This window comes from Falco rusticolus, chromosome 6, assembly GCF_015220075.1.
Source record: "Falco rusticolus isolate bFalRus1 chromosome 6, bFalRus1.pri, whole genome shotgun sequence".
Taxonomy (NCBI): domain Eukaryota; kingdom Metazoa; phylum Chordata; class Aves; order Falconiformes; family Falconidae; genus Falco; species Falco rusticolus.
Genome location: NC_051192.1, coordinates 29,965,356 through 29,980,181, shown reverse-complemented (window position 1 = coordinate 29,980,181; position 14,826 = coordinate 29,965,356). Strand labels below are relative to the sequence as shown.

The 14,826-nt window shown below is 43.9% G+C and overlaps 2 protein-coding genes across 3 annotated transcripts in view; one reads left to right on the top strand and one right to left on the bottom strand.

Moving 5' to 3' along the window:
- The window catches only part of MCM9 (minichromosome maintenance 9 homologous recombination repair factor), a 51,630-nt gene that overhangs the window by 21,345 nt on the left and 15,459 nt on the right, over positions 1-14,826 (top strand). The window lies entirely within an intron of this gene.
- On the bottom strand, positions 114-13,637 carry ASF1A (anti-silencing function 1A histone chaperone). Its single transcript, XM_037391957.1, has 4 exons — positions 13,167-13,637; positions 8,796-8,911; positions 2,905-3,081; positions 114-618 (listed from the first exon to the last, which is right to left on the bottom strand). Exons 1-4 carry the CDS (start codon positions 13,273-13,275, stop codon positions 406-408), a joined length of 615 nt encoding a protein of 204 aa, XP_037247854.1. The 5' UTR covers positions 13,276-13,637; the 3' UTR covers positions 114-405.

Here is a 14,826-nt window from a genome sequence, read left to right as displayed (position 1 = left end):
TTTGGCAATCTGGATATCAAAGATGAAGACATGGCACTATTCCTTCATTTTGCCTGAATGTTTAACTTTCAGTTTTTTAGCTTTTAATAGTGCTTACAAAGTAAAGGGGGAGGGGAGAGAATATGTAACTTTAATCAGGTTTGGTTTAGACCACATAGAATAACACATTAGAGAAAAAAGGCAATTACTTAAAAATAGTTGTATTTATATTCCACAATTTGCTCAAATACTGTTTGTTGTTGGGTTTTTTTGTTTTGTTTTCTTTTTTTATAAACTTTCTACAGGATGTTTTAAAACAAGTTCTTCACATTGCTTGTCAACTATGTACTTATGGAATTTGAGGGAAATAGTTCTGTTTGTTTTTACAGTTTAACACATGTACAGTACCAAAACGATGGTGGTCAGTCACATGCAGTCCATGTGAGATTCTAACATAACATTTAATGAATTTTCTGATGTTGACCACCCCTTTGATGCTGAAGGTAATGCATCTGTAGAAAGCAGTGACTGTAGATTTGGGTTACTGCTCTCTGCATCTTCCAGTTTTTCAGTGTTGTCCTCCCAATTAATGTGGAATCTTGTAACTCTGGGATTAGATGCCAAAATATTCCTTTGAAGCTAGGAGAGAAGAAAATATATGGATCATGTAGTGTGTACATCACAAGCCGGAGTTTGTGTGCATATATTTTTTTTTCCTTTTATTCCCCATAGCCTAGTATGTGTATAACAATTCATTTAGAAAGTAATTCATACAAACATGAATCTATAGGTACTATCTATGAACCAGAAACAAGCTTACAGAAACACACCGTTCATTCATTCACTCTAATATCCTACTCAGCAAAGTAACTGCTTTGAGATATTTTTAACTGTTCTGTGAGTTCAAGGCTGTAAGAGAACTCTGCAAGTAAAGTGCAAGTGATTAATGTTTTAGCCAGCTTTTAGTAAAACAAATGACTAGCCCCACTAAGATCTTGCTAAAAGAAAAAACCACCTTCATTAAATTTTGCATCAACTTTACAATGTTTGCCATAATTGATACAATTCCATCAACTGTCTGTCCTCATTTAAGAGTACAACCTATCCTTAATTTAAGTTACCATGCTTTAGACTGAGTTTTAATTTGCCTACTAAAGATTTAAAGTAAAAATATTACGTAGAGTCGGAAGATTATTAATATTGTGGCAGCGGACATGCCTAGACATTAGTCATAGATTTTATTCACGTGGCTGGCCTTCATTTTCCATTGAAAACATGTTGTATTTGTTTATGTATGCAGCAAAAAAAGAACATTCTCACTTTATCTTTCACTACTTTCAAGATAATATATTGTTAACTGGAGGATGGTAACATCACCATTGGCCACTCATGAAAGTTAAGACTAATCACAGGAAAAGTTTGCTTTGCTAGTAATGCTGATTTTATTCTCCAAGGAAGTGCACTCTCACCAAGTATTTCCCATACCCTTATGCAAACTAACAAGACCATTTCTTTTTTTGAACATAGTAGGGTCTATTACCTGTCAATTAATCAATTTAATAACCTTCTACTTGTACATCTAAATTCTATCCCAAAGTCACTCAAGGACTTTTTTTACAAGTACATGATAGTTTTTGCTGTTCTTTTTCACAGAAGCAAAGCTAGCTTTTTATATAAGCTGAGAATTAACACAAGTAGTTCTAGGCATTTCTAAATCCAAGTGCTTAAAGGAAGTCAACATTCCAGCATTCACACCCAAAATAACAAATAAGTATATAATTTAAACGAAAGGGGAAAAAGAAACAGATTATAAATTTAAGAATCCTCCAAATTAACCATAATTTTAAATTTTGAGAACATATTGAGCATCTGATCCCTGGAAATAAAGTTACACATAGAAAAACATCAGCAACCTTATAAACACAATTTATATACCAACTCAGTTTAGTTACATTTGAATATCAGTTTCAGGGATTATGGGGATTCTCGCCGTACTAGTCATTACAGTACATGCATTATCTCATTTGTATCTTCATCTATTCAGTCATATAATTCATGCAAACCTGAGAAGTAACAAAACTCTTACCATCACACAACTTAAGAATGTGTGTACACATGTACTTAAGCTTTCATAACGAGAAAAACCAACCCCACAAAATCTTACATGAAAACAAACTTGGATGCTGTATAGAATCTTGTTGGTTTGTAGAGAGTCTGCCTGGTTAAAAGTATTTCACAGGACTTTGACTAGTTTTTGATGTTAAATTGATCCTTCTCCTCAAGGTATTAGGTTTCAAATAATTCTATTTCACATCATCTTTCAATTCTAGTCCTGGGTTATTTTTTTTTACCATGAAGGATTTTTTTTTAAAATATGTATACTTCCTTGGTCAAGTTGTCCATTGATCTGATAATCATCCAACCTGCTTTTACCAAGTTACCCATCTTCTCTCATTTTATATGTAACCTGTTCTTCAGTTTGTTACTGTTTTGCAGAAACAGCAGCTCTAACACTAGAACAGCTGAACAACAACTGTGTTAAATTAATACTTAAAACTTAGTTCCAGGTTGACTGTCCTAGAAAAACCATTCTGTTTTTCTGAAGAACAGAGCCTCTTTATCAACAGTGGTACAAACAGTTTATTTCACACATTGGTGTAAAATAATAATGAAGTCCAGCCAAGGCTTCAAGCTGGTAGAAACTTGTAGGTTTCTCAGTGTTCTCCAGATTTAGAGCAACTACACAGCGCTTGTACTTTGTGTCATGTCATGGTCGCTGCCCCCTCCCACCCTCCCCCACCAAGTCTTTTCCATTATTTGATACCTCGTTCCATGTATTTTATGGAGTCACTTGGGGTTTGTTTCTTAAAAACCTCTTTCTATAAGCACACCTTTGATATATGGCTAGAACAAAACATGCCTTACCTTAGAAAAATCTGGCTTTACTGGTGGATTCTCTCTCAGTTCTGTTTCAGTATATTCATTGTTTACATAGTAGCCGACTCTAATAAATTCTTGACCTCGATAGGTGCATGTAATTAGCACAACTGTTACACCTACTGCATCTGCATCTGGAATAAGCCCTGGGTTAGGTGCATCAGCCTAAATGTGAAAGGGAAAGATGGATTAAAACAAAATTGATACCACATGCCTATCTAGCAGGGGAATCTTAGGTAGCATGTCTTAGCAGCTGCATAATGACTGTATTTAAAATTGTTCAAGTTCACTAGAAAATATACCTGCTTTCACAAAAACATCAACCTTGAATTTAGGGCACTATCCTTTACAGACAGAATTACTTAAACTATAGTAATATTGTGTACTGACATTTCTCATGGACGATTAGACAGCACTGATCCAAAACTGCTTTTAAATGTATGATCAACTGAACTGTTGTTCAAGCAAGTGTACTAGCATCCCTCCAATTCTCGGTAATTTAGTAGTGTGAGATATTTTTTTTGTACCTCTGAGGCTGAATTGGTCTGTATGTGTGTTTTTAACATGACTAAACCCTTAAAAATACAGACTGCAATTTATACTTCAGCAAGAAGAGCAGGGACAGGCTACAGTAAGGTTTGAGCTGTCCTACAGATTTCTAAGAAAGGAATAAACTACTCTCTCTCTCCTCCTTCCTTCCACACGTCTACATTTGTTAAAAACATATGCAGCTAAATGCATCATCACTTCAAGGCATCTGACATATTTTCAGCCAAGATGAAATCCTAATTAATAGGCAACTGTCACAGTCTTCCTCAGCATCCTTACTTACCATGGCTCTGCAGTTAATAATCAATAAAATCTGCCTCATAAAATATGGCTCACGTCAGTTCCTTAAAATGCTTCCTAACTACACATTTCTTGACCAAATGTGAGGTCTCATTCTGCTGTAGGATTTAAAGTAACAGCAATCTAAGCATAAATGAAACTGCTTCAGTTACAATTTTACATGAAGACTTGAAGCCAGCAATGAACACCTGTGTTACAAGTACAAGTTGGTATTAACAATGTTAGAATGGTTTGGGTATAATGAGTCTTGCCTAAGGACACAGGATGAATGGGATTAATTTCCTGCTGTCCCTCTGAACCCTACTTTTTCTGTAGTATTTATATGCTCCAGCGCTGTGACATTTGGGAGCTAGTGGTCATGTAGCATTGACTTCTGCTCTTTGCTACTTCAATTCTAAGCCTTCAAACTAGTCTAGCTTTTTATAAGAAGCTGTAGGCACTTTGCAGAAGAATTAGATGAGTCAGACCTCTTAGGAGCAAATAACACCATGGGGAGAAGTAGGAACCAGGGAATTGGATAGAACAACTTCCTCCAGCCTTAAAGGGAACAGAAAATGACCAAATGGTTTTACAACATGCATAGGGAAATGGAAAAGATGGCCAAGGAACAGGACAAGCGTACAAGCCTGAAGAAATTATAAGAACTGCCAATACAGATTAAATCACTACTTTAATTCATTGGAAAAGACCTTTGAGATCATCAAGTCCAACTGTCAAACCAAGACTGCCAAGTCATCACTAAACCATGTCCCTAAGCACCACATCTACACCTCTTTTAAATACCTCCAGGGATGGTGACTTCACCACTTCCCTGGGCAGCCTGTTCCAGTGCTTGACAGCCCTTTTGGTGAAGAATTTTTTTCTAGTATCCAATCTAAACCTCCCCTGGTGCAACCTGAGGCCATCTCCTCCTGTCCTATCACTTGTTACTTGGGAGAAGAGACTGACACCCACCTTGCTACAATCTGCTTTCAGGTAGTTGTAGAGAGCAACAAGGTCTCCCCAGAGTCTCCTCTTCTCCAGTTCCTTATAAACAACCCCAGTTTCTTCAGCCAATCCTCAGAAGACTCGTTCTCCAGACCCTTCATCAACTTAATTGCCCTTCTCTGGACTCACGCCAGCACCTCAATGCCTTTCTTGCAGTGTAAGGACCAAAACCCAACACAGTATTCAAGGTGCAGCCTCACCAGTGCCCAGTACAGGGGGACAATCACTTCCCTAGTCCTGCTGGCCACACCGTTTCAGATACAAACCAGGATACTCTTGACCTTCTTGGCCACCTCAGCACCTGCTGGCTCGCGTTCAGCCAGCTGTTGACCAACAGTCCTTTTCTTCTGGGCAGCTTTCCAGCCACTCTGCCCCAAGCCTGTAGTGTTACATGGGGTTGTTGTGACCCAGGTGCAGGGCCCAGCACTCAGCCCTGTTGAACCTCATACAACTGGCCTTGGCCCATGGGTCCAGCCTGTCCAGATCCCTCTGCAGAGCCTTCCTGCCCTCCAGCAGATCAACAGTGCTGCCCAGCTTGGTGTCATCTGCAAACTTACTGAGGGTCCACCCAATCCCCTCGTCCAGATCATCGATAAAGATAGAACTGGCTCCAATACTGAGCCCTGGGGAACACCACTTGTGACCAGTCATCAGCTGGATGTGACTCCATTTATTACCACTCTTTGGGCTTGGCCATCCAGCCAGATTTTAACCCAGCATAGAGTGCACTGACCCAAGCCATGAGCAGCCAGTTTCTCTGGGAGAATGCTGTGGGAGACTGTGTCAAAGGCTTTTACTATGGTCCAGGTAGACAATATGCACAGACTTTCCCACTTCCACTAGGTGGATCATCGTCTTGTAGAAGATCAGGTTCCCCAAATAGGACCTGCCTTTCATAACCCCATGCTGTCTGGGCCTGATCCCCCAGTTGTCCTGCATGTGCCATGTGACAGCACTCAGGATGACCTGCTCCATTACCTTCTCCAACACCGAGGTCAGGCTGACAGGCCTGTAGTTCCCCAGATCCTCCTTCCTAAACTGTCTTGTTCTAACAGTGACCAGGACCATCTGATTACTTCAAATCCCCCAGTGGACAGTTACAGACCAATATACTGCAAAAGGACACTGTTCCATTTAACCCCCATGAAACTCAGCTTGCACCCTAATGTGGGATTTTAGTTCTTCCATGCTCCCATTGTCATTTTGTGTCCTTTAATATCCTATGATACAGTTATGAATCCAAGGAAGTAGTCTTGTTTAATCCTACTTAATTCTCAAGCATTATTTTGCTGAGTGGAAAAGACACTGAACACTGTTTAATTGCCGGGGAAACAAATGATCATACACAAGTGGAAGAAAAAAGAAGAGCTTAGTATGATCGAGTGGTAAGTTAGCAGTTGCAAACAGGTATTTTGGTAGGCAAAAAGAGGCAGTAGATTCACTTTTGCATAAAAATCACTGTCTTAATATGCCATTCTTATGCTAGAATTTACTTAAGAATTTTATGAAATCATTCAATGTGTATGTTGTCTTGAATTATCGAGTTTTTCTACAATACATTTATTCACATAGCTATTACTGCTGAGTACGTAGCTAAGGTCATATCTCCACTTAAAAACAGTACATTATTATGTGCTTATATTCTCAAAAAGAAGTTTCTCTGAATTAATTACAAATTCCCAAGAGCATAGAGAGAAGGAATCAGGTTTCACTACTTATATCTTGGTATTTAGAACCAAACAGGCCAAGCTGTGGGTCTTTAATACTGAAACCTTTCTAAATGTTTAAAAAAAAACAAACCAAAAGGATGGGGACAAAAAAGCTTATTGTGTAAGTCTGAAAAAAGCACAATAGTTTTCCATCTTTCTGTACATAAGGTTGACTTCTCAACCTGATACACAGCTTTTCAAAAGTAGTTTTATCATCCTTGGTATTTCATCTGTGTGGTACTCCATTTTACTTGCTGTTTCAGCCGTTTTCCTAGTCAGAAAAACCTACAGCATATTACTAGCTGAAAATGTTACATCCGCAAAGATCCTTTACTTATGCTGTCCCTAATGATCACAGTCTCTTTTCTTTATATTACATGCCTCTTGCAGTTCTCTACTTTGCGCCATTCTGGCCTTCCCTTGCTAGCTCTTTCCATCTCCAGGATGCTTCAGTCTGGTGAATAAAACAGTCTCAGTCATCAGCAAAGGCTTATTGCAGCACTTTGGGTTTTGGTAGTCTCCTGTGTACACACTAGCCACATTCTACCCTCACCTGAAAACCAATATACTTACACTAAGTCTAATATACTTAGACCAACAGTGCTTTGGCAAGAAATAAAAGGGATACTTTAATATAACACAGGAGTACTGACTCTCTTACAGGATCTATTCCAATCTAAGCAAAATGTCTACATATTTACTCCTAATTTAGCTGTAGTTTCATTTATAATCAGGATAAAATGAGTCTGTCCTACAGAAACTGCAGGACCAATAAATTCAATTTTCAAGGCCTTCCTAACCATGCAACCAAAACAGGCCTTTTTAGGCACCTGCCTCCTGCTCCCTGCCATCAGCATCAACAATTAATCTTCCTAACTTTAGAACAGTGTACCTTTTAAATTAGAAATGTAAATGCCAGCTGACTCTCTGGATATAGTGCTACAAGGTAGCTCCATTGAGGCAACAGAGGACCACCTATTTCTGAGCAATTAATGCTATAAGCTATAACAGCTTGATAATGGAAGAACTGTTAATAAATGATGCGTTTGTTTCACACCTATTGTACTTTTAGCGTGGAAAAATTAAGACCAGCTCCAAAACCAAACAAATGTATCAGGACTGATCTGCACGTATATGGTTGATAGATGTAAGCTCCAGCCTAATCCTATTTCTTTAACCTGTGCCATAAGAAAAGTTTCCTGGAACTTACATAATTAATCAAGAAGCCTCACAACAATTTTAGAAGAGTTACAGTAATATGAGAAATAAGAAAGCGTATTTATTAGCACTTTTTTTTTTTATGCTCATATTCCAGCATGCATTTGCCATTAAATAGTTAAGTGAATTTATAGTATTTGGGAAAGTAGCACAGTTCTTATACCATACACCATACCCAATTTCAATCTGATATTTCTGCTGATGGATTTTGCTCTCAGTTTACAAGACAAATACTAGTATTTGATAAATAAAGTGAGCTAAATCATAGCTCTAATTTTAAAAAAGCCCAAACCAAATAAACTTCCTTAAGAATGTAGGCAAGTCTGCTTTAGTTGGTTTTTTTTCCCCCTCGTGCTGACTTAAAATGGAAAATGGAATAGGCTAGTAAGTCATCTTGGCACTGCTCTTTCCCAGTTTTCCTTCCCTTCATCATTCCTTCTTAGTAACTTTTGGTTTTAACAGCAGTATTTTATAGGATTGTCGCATGCTGCAGTTTGTTGGATAGTCTTGGTCTACACACTTGTGTCTCAAATGCCTACTATCTACCATTGGAATTATGTCTTACTGCACAAATTGCTATATTTTGTTGTGATTTAGCATGCTTAGCCAAACATCATGGTTGAACATTTATTCTGCCAAATAGAAATGAACTCTTGAATGTTCTGGCTCAGTTTTACAATGAATTTGTTGGCCTCATCTTCTGAAGATGTTGGCTACATTAATCTAGTGCTCCCGGTTGTCTGGAACTGCCACCCACTGCAGCAGAGTTAAACCTGACGATGCTAGTGTAAACCAGGTAACTGGCACTCTTGATTACTAAGTAATCTAAACTATATTTATGAACCTGACTGGTCAAAATTATCAGTAGCTACAGAAACAATGCTTATATTGCTATCTCTAATTGTTGATACCACAAGTGAAAATACTACCATGGAAATATCAGAGGCAGGAAATACCAGCTCAAGAACAGACTTTAAAGGAAGGTGTATCGTACCTGAAGAGCTGACTGAAACGCTTTTCTGTCTTACTATTATTTTTCAAGTGCCTCTTAGTCTGATACAATCATCTTTAAACAAATTAACACAACCCTTTTAGGAACAGTAAAGTCAAACTTACCTGAAATACAAACATGTGTCTGCCCGCAGGAACAGGTCCTACTAAAACAGAGTCTAACACCTGATCATACTCTTCACTTTCAGCTGAACCCACATAAATTATCTTCCATTCCAAATCTACAGTAAAATGAAAATAATAATAAAAAAAAAAAGAAAACCAAACATTATTTATCATTATAGTTAAAGGTCTTCCACTCTTGCCTATCTACAGTTTTGCGTTGCCTAAAACTGCTTCTTTGGCAACAGGCCTAAGATATAACAAGGACCTGTCTTCACTGGGGAAAAGCACTCATGCCTGCCCCGGTCCTCATGAACCAGACCATTGCACCATCTCTCTCTAGTCAGTAAGTACCACAGGAATCCCTCTATTTTCACAGTTAGACTAGTTTTCACATTTTATCCAGAGGACAGGGCCCATTTACTTGTTGAGAACTGTGTTCAGCATTTTCTTAAAGCCCATCAGAATGGCTGCAGCACAGGGATGATGCCTGGATACCCATAATGCATGGCATGCTGCGAATACTGACCCATCTCCCAAAAAGAAATCCCCACCTTCTGCATATACATCAAACAGCTTAAATTATACAGACCATGGAAGGTAGTTAATCAAATAAGAAAACCCATTGTGTAAGCACCAGGCACACTCACTGTATGCCTGCATTCCTTCACATGTAACTTGTGTAACCTGAGAAGTACGTAAAATTGTGAGAGCATGATTAAATCATATTCTCAAAGACACTGGTGCTTGGATTTTATCCACATCCTGAAATGAAACTCAAGGAAAAAAAAATGTAAACAAAGCAAACATTTCTTACAATTCAGTTTTTTCTAACTCACCCTCTCTGTCAGGTGTTCAAAAGTTGAAACTGCAAATTAGCATACACTAGCTCTTCCTGAACCAGCTTTCCCCTCTTTGATTCAAAAACACATGCATAAATCCACACATGGAACTAATCTTAAAAGACCGGTTTTTTTAAACAAGAGATAAAAAAGATCACAGTTGGAAAAAACTATGACTAACATTTTCCTTTTTTTAATGAAACTGTTGCTTCAAAACAGTACCTTAAAAACGTCCATGTATTTCATTTTTTTCCTTATGAACAATGCTCTGATTGTCCATGCAGAAGCACAGACCCGTACCCTATTACATTTACTTTATCACTTATGCTCTGTAGAATCCAAAGGTCTACATTATCATTTCTTAATGCAGAAACAGAACTCAATCATAGAAAAAACTTAGCACTTTTAACAGAACTTGACTGCTTTAGGATTTTAACGCCCCTCCTTCATTAATGAGTGCTTCTTGCTTGTCATGTTTATCATCAGTGCAGGGTTTTTTTCGGGGGGGTGCGGGGTGGTAAGTAACATAGTTAACAAGACTTGGGAAAGAATTTTACTACTCTGTACAGCACAGCACAATTGGCCAGGTACTGTATGAGCAGTTTGATTTACCTTTGAAGCATGTAGTACTAGCTATTGCTAGTACTGCACACTACTCATCCAGGACAATTAAGGACCTCTTTTGTCAGCACCTGAGTGTAAGTTACTACTTACAAAGAGTGAGAACTTTTAGGCTAAACTGCTTAAGATTATCACACCATCCTGTATCATTACCCTAGGAGAACAGTACAAAGTTCATTCTAAACCAGTAGTATTTAGTACTAAAAAACAGACTTCTTAAAAATAATTTTTAAATTACACATTTAATAGGTTGATCCAAATGCTGTTTAGTTATCTGTTGTGGTTTAACCCCAGCCAGCAACTAAATACCATGTAGCTGCTTGCTCGCTCCCCACCCCTCACAGCGGGATGGGGAGGAGAATCAGGAAAAGGTAAAATTTGTGTGTTGAGGTAAAAACAATAATTGAAATTAAATATAATAATAATAATAAAAAATGAGAGAGAGGGAGAGAGGAATAAAATCCAAAAGGAAAAAAAAGCAAGTGATGCACAGTACAATTGCTTACGATCCACTGATGCATACCCAGCCAGCCCCTGAGCCAACACCCCCGGTTTATATACAGAGTATGACATTCTGTGGTATGGAGTATCCCTTTGGCCAGTTTGGGTCAGCTGTCCTGGCTGTGTCCCCTCCCAATTTCTTGTGCCCCTTCAGCCTTCTTGCTGGCAGGGCCTGAGAAACTAAAGAGTCCTTGACTTATTATAAATACTACTTAGCAACAACTAAAAACCATCAGCGTTATCAACATTTTTCTCATACTAAATCCAGAACACAGCATTGTACCAGCTACTGAAAAGAAAATTAACTCTATTGCAACCAAAATCAGGACAGTACCTTGACAGGGAATAACAACTTTTTTTTTTTTTTTTTTTTTTTTTTTTTTTTTTTAGAAAAAGGGCTGGTATTAATGAATTTAAATTTAAGGTCAGCGGTGCACAGGACTGGCTGAAGGGAAAACAACACAGTAAACGGGCATATCAGCACATGAAAGCTAAGGCAGTGACAACAATTTTTTTGTCAAGCATACAAAGGCTATATTTAATCTTGGTTTTAAATGTGAAAGACAGCAGTGCTCACCCTGACTTGATTTTATCCTATAGTCTAACTTGCATTTAGGTGGGGGAAGGGAACTGAGACTTTTGTATTAGACCATCTATAATTCTTCTCATGCCGACTGTCTGAGATTAACTCTAATGTAAAGCCATAGAGTAAGGAGCACATCATGTGCAGCTATGCACAACCGGAAGGAAGGGTGTAAGGTCGCGCCGAGCCCCTGTGACGGGCACTGCTGCCTGTGATGGCAGTTGCCATCGAGGGGTCTGATGCTGGATCTCAGATGAGGCCAGGCTGACTGGAGAGACCCAGTCAGCAACCTGGGGATGGGGACCGAGCACACCCTGCTAGTGGCGGCCCCAGCTTACGCGCCGGTCAGTTGCAGAAGGGCAGGAGGCAGTGGCAGAAGGGCAGGGGAACCCTCCCGGCTCGGGCGAGACTTCCTCTCCGTTCCCGCCAGGCGCCCGTCCCTCCCCGGGGCGGCGAGGCAGAGCAAGCCAAGCCCTGCGCCGAGCGCGCTGCCACCAGGCCGCCGCACGCACACGCAAACTGCTACCGAGGCAGGAAGGGTGAGGCAAGTTTAACCGCAACGACCGGCAACTGCCAGGCGTTATCACCCGCCAGCTCCGGTTTTCCTTTTGCCTTCCCTGGCCCCTCGGGCCGCTGGGGCTACCTGGCGAGCAGGCGGCGCCGGCCTCCGCCGGGGCCGGGCTGCTGTCCTCCCGCTCACGGGCAGCCCCCGCCGAGCGGCCTCCTCCTCCTCCCCGCCCTCACTCGCGCCGCCCGCGCAGCCGACGGGCAGGAGCGCCCCGCGTCCTTCCCGGCCCGCCGCCGCCTTCCTCGCCCTGAGCCGCGGCGTTCGAAACTCCCGCCCGAGGGGCGACGCGCAGCCTCTCGGGGCGACTCCCGCGGAGAGCGGCGCGCGGCCTGCCGGCGGGCGGCGCTGCGGAGCGCCACCGAGACGAAGGCGGTTCGCGGCCCGCCCGGCTGAGGGGAAGGCGCGAGCCCGCTGGCGGCGTGGCGCGCCCCTCGGCGGGGAGCATGGCCGGCGCCCCAAACTCAGGAAGGGGGTCCCCGCGGCGCGGCTGCAAGGTGGCGCCGCCGGGGCCACCCCCCCCGCTCTGGCGGCTGCCAGTAACTTTCGAGTGACTTCCAAAAATAGTGGCTGGCGGCCGGCCCCCTCCCCCACCGGCAGGGCTCCCGTAGCCCGTGTACCGAGCCGTGCCGCTGGCCCCGCGCACCCACCGCGCCGCGGCAGCCGACTACCGGCCCCTGGGGGCGAGCCCACCCGGCCCTGCCTCCCACGGCGATTTTTGTAAAAAAAAAAAAAAAAAAAAAAAAAAAAACTTAAGTATTAAAATTGAGCTCGAAGCAAACGAAACGCTCTCTGCGGAGCGTTTTCCGCGCCGCGAGTACCGCCTGGGCGCAGGGACGCCGGCCGCGCAACAGCCCCTCTGGCCGCGGGCGCGGGGATGCGCGGCAGCCGAGCCCGGTTAACCCTCTCCCTCTCGCGCTCCCCCCCACGCACACACAAAGCTGGCAACATGGCTACCACCACTCAAACAAGTTCCTCGCAACTTGAAGCTCGGCTCGCCGATGGCGCGGCGCGGAGAGGCGGCCCCGGCTCGGCGGCCAGGGCAGGCGAACGCCGCCAACTTTCCCCGCCGCGCTCGGCGAGAGCGGCTTTCCGCCGCGGCTCGGGCGCCGGCGAGCACGTCCCTTCGCCTCGGCACGGCGATGCGGTGAAGGAGAAACTGTTAAATTGTAAGAGCAGGCCTGTGCAAAGTTTAAGCCTTAAAACCCCTGAAACTAAGAGCCCGGGGTTACAAAATCCGTATCGGGAAAAATTCTACTCACCTTCAGACAGGTCCTCTATGCACTCAAATGTGATTTCGAATTGGAAAGGATTGTAGAAAGGAGAAGGATTATCCAACACCACTACATTGTTCACCTGAACCTTTGCCATATTTTGAAAAAACCACAAACAATAGGAAGAGCGTGTTAACGCAGCACAATAAAGTCCAGTGTGTTGGTTTTTTGCAAAGCACAAACCCCCGTGCCAGTGTCTGAGCGAGGCTGCAGAGCTGCGACTTGCAGAAACTTTTTTTTTCCCCTTTTATTTACACCAGGAACACTCCACACTGTTTGCAGCTTTCCTATTTCACTAAACTACAGCCCATTCTGCCCTGCTCGCCGTCAGCGCCCGCCCGGATTGGCCGCACGCCGGGTTAGGGCCCTCCTCCCCGAGCGCGGCCGCCGAGCGGCAGCAAGATGGGCTCCGCCGCTCCCGCTCAGCCCGCGCGCCTCGCTGCGGCGCCCCCGCGCGGCGGAAACGGGCACCCAACGGCTGCGCCGAGGGGGGGGGCGGGGCCGAGCCCCGCGGGCGGAGCCGGGGCGGGCGGGAGCGCAACCGAGGCCGCGGCTCGCCTCAGCCCTCCGAGCCCCTGGGGCTCTGCCATGTGACGTAGGGCTGTGGGTGCTTCGGCTTTTTTTTTTTTAGGCTTTTTCTTTTTTTCACTTTTTTTCTGTGCCCAGAGGTGGCAGGTGCGATGCGTTGCACAGATTTTGCTGGGGCTGGGTGGCGATGGGGTCTTGCTGAAGCCTGGGTCAGGCCTGGGGTGTAGATGGGGGTTTCTGTTTTCTCTTTGCACAGAACAGAAGGGGTTTGGGTCCCTTTAATTTTTTTTTGGAAGCATTTAAAAAAAAGATCTGGGTTTTCAGGGCCACCCCGGCTTGGGGCTGTGGGGCTGCATGGGGGTGTTCAACTCCCAAGAGCGTGACCCCCGAGGGGAGAGCTGCACTGTCGGGTCAGCACTGTGGCACTGGCCTCGTGGCCGAAGGCGGCATGCCAGGAGGCGGTATAAGGGCACTTCGCTGGCTGGGGTGCTCCCGGAATAGCGGGCGGTTTGCTGGGGGGGTGCTGGGCACCCCGGGTGCAGACGGGCTGTCTGCACCGGCCTGAGTTCTGCTATGAATCCGCCTCACTGCCGCGGGGCAGGGCGCTCGCAGGAGGGCTGTGTAGTGAGCGGAGCATGTCCTCCACACAGCCATCCTGTGGAGAAGTGATCCCGTTCCTGTGTTTGTAAAGATGGGCTTAGGTAACAGAATAATAGGTGAAACAGCATGTATCCCTGTGCAGCAGGAAGCACCGTGAGAAGACCATCATGTGCTGGCAACAAGAGGCCCATGGAGGAAGCCATCTTGTGCGGCAGCAGGAGGCCGTAGGGGAGGCCATCTTGTGGCTGCGACATGCAAGGGATAGGGAGGAGTGACATCGCGCTGCAGCACTGTCACATACCTCACGCTTCTGGGGGTTGAAAGGGGGAGATGAGAAAGTGCTCGGGGCTCAGGGAGTGAGAGTTGTGTACCCTCAGCACGAAGGAAGATTCTGTGTGGAAATAAATACATAGCCAGGCTCTAGTACTCTCTGCAGGGAGCCCTTGACTGCAGTGGAGTATGTGCAGCAGGAGGGCGTGTAGGAGCCATCTTTCCACCTGCATGGGAAGGCTGAGCCCTG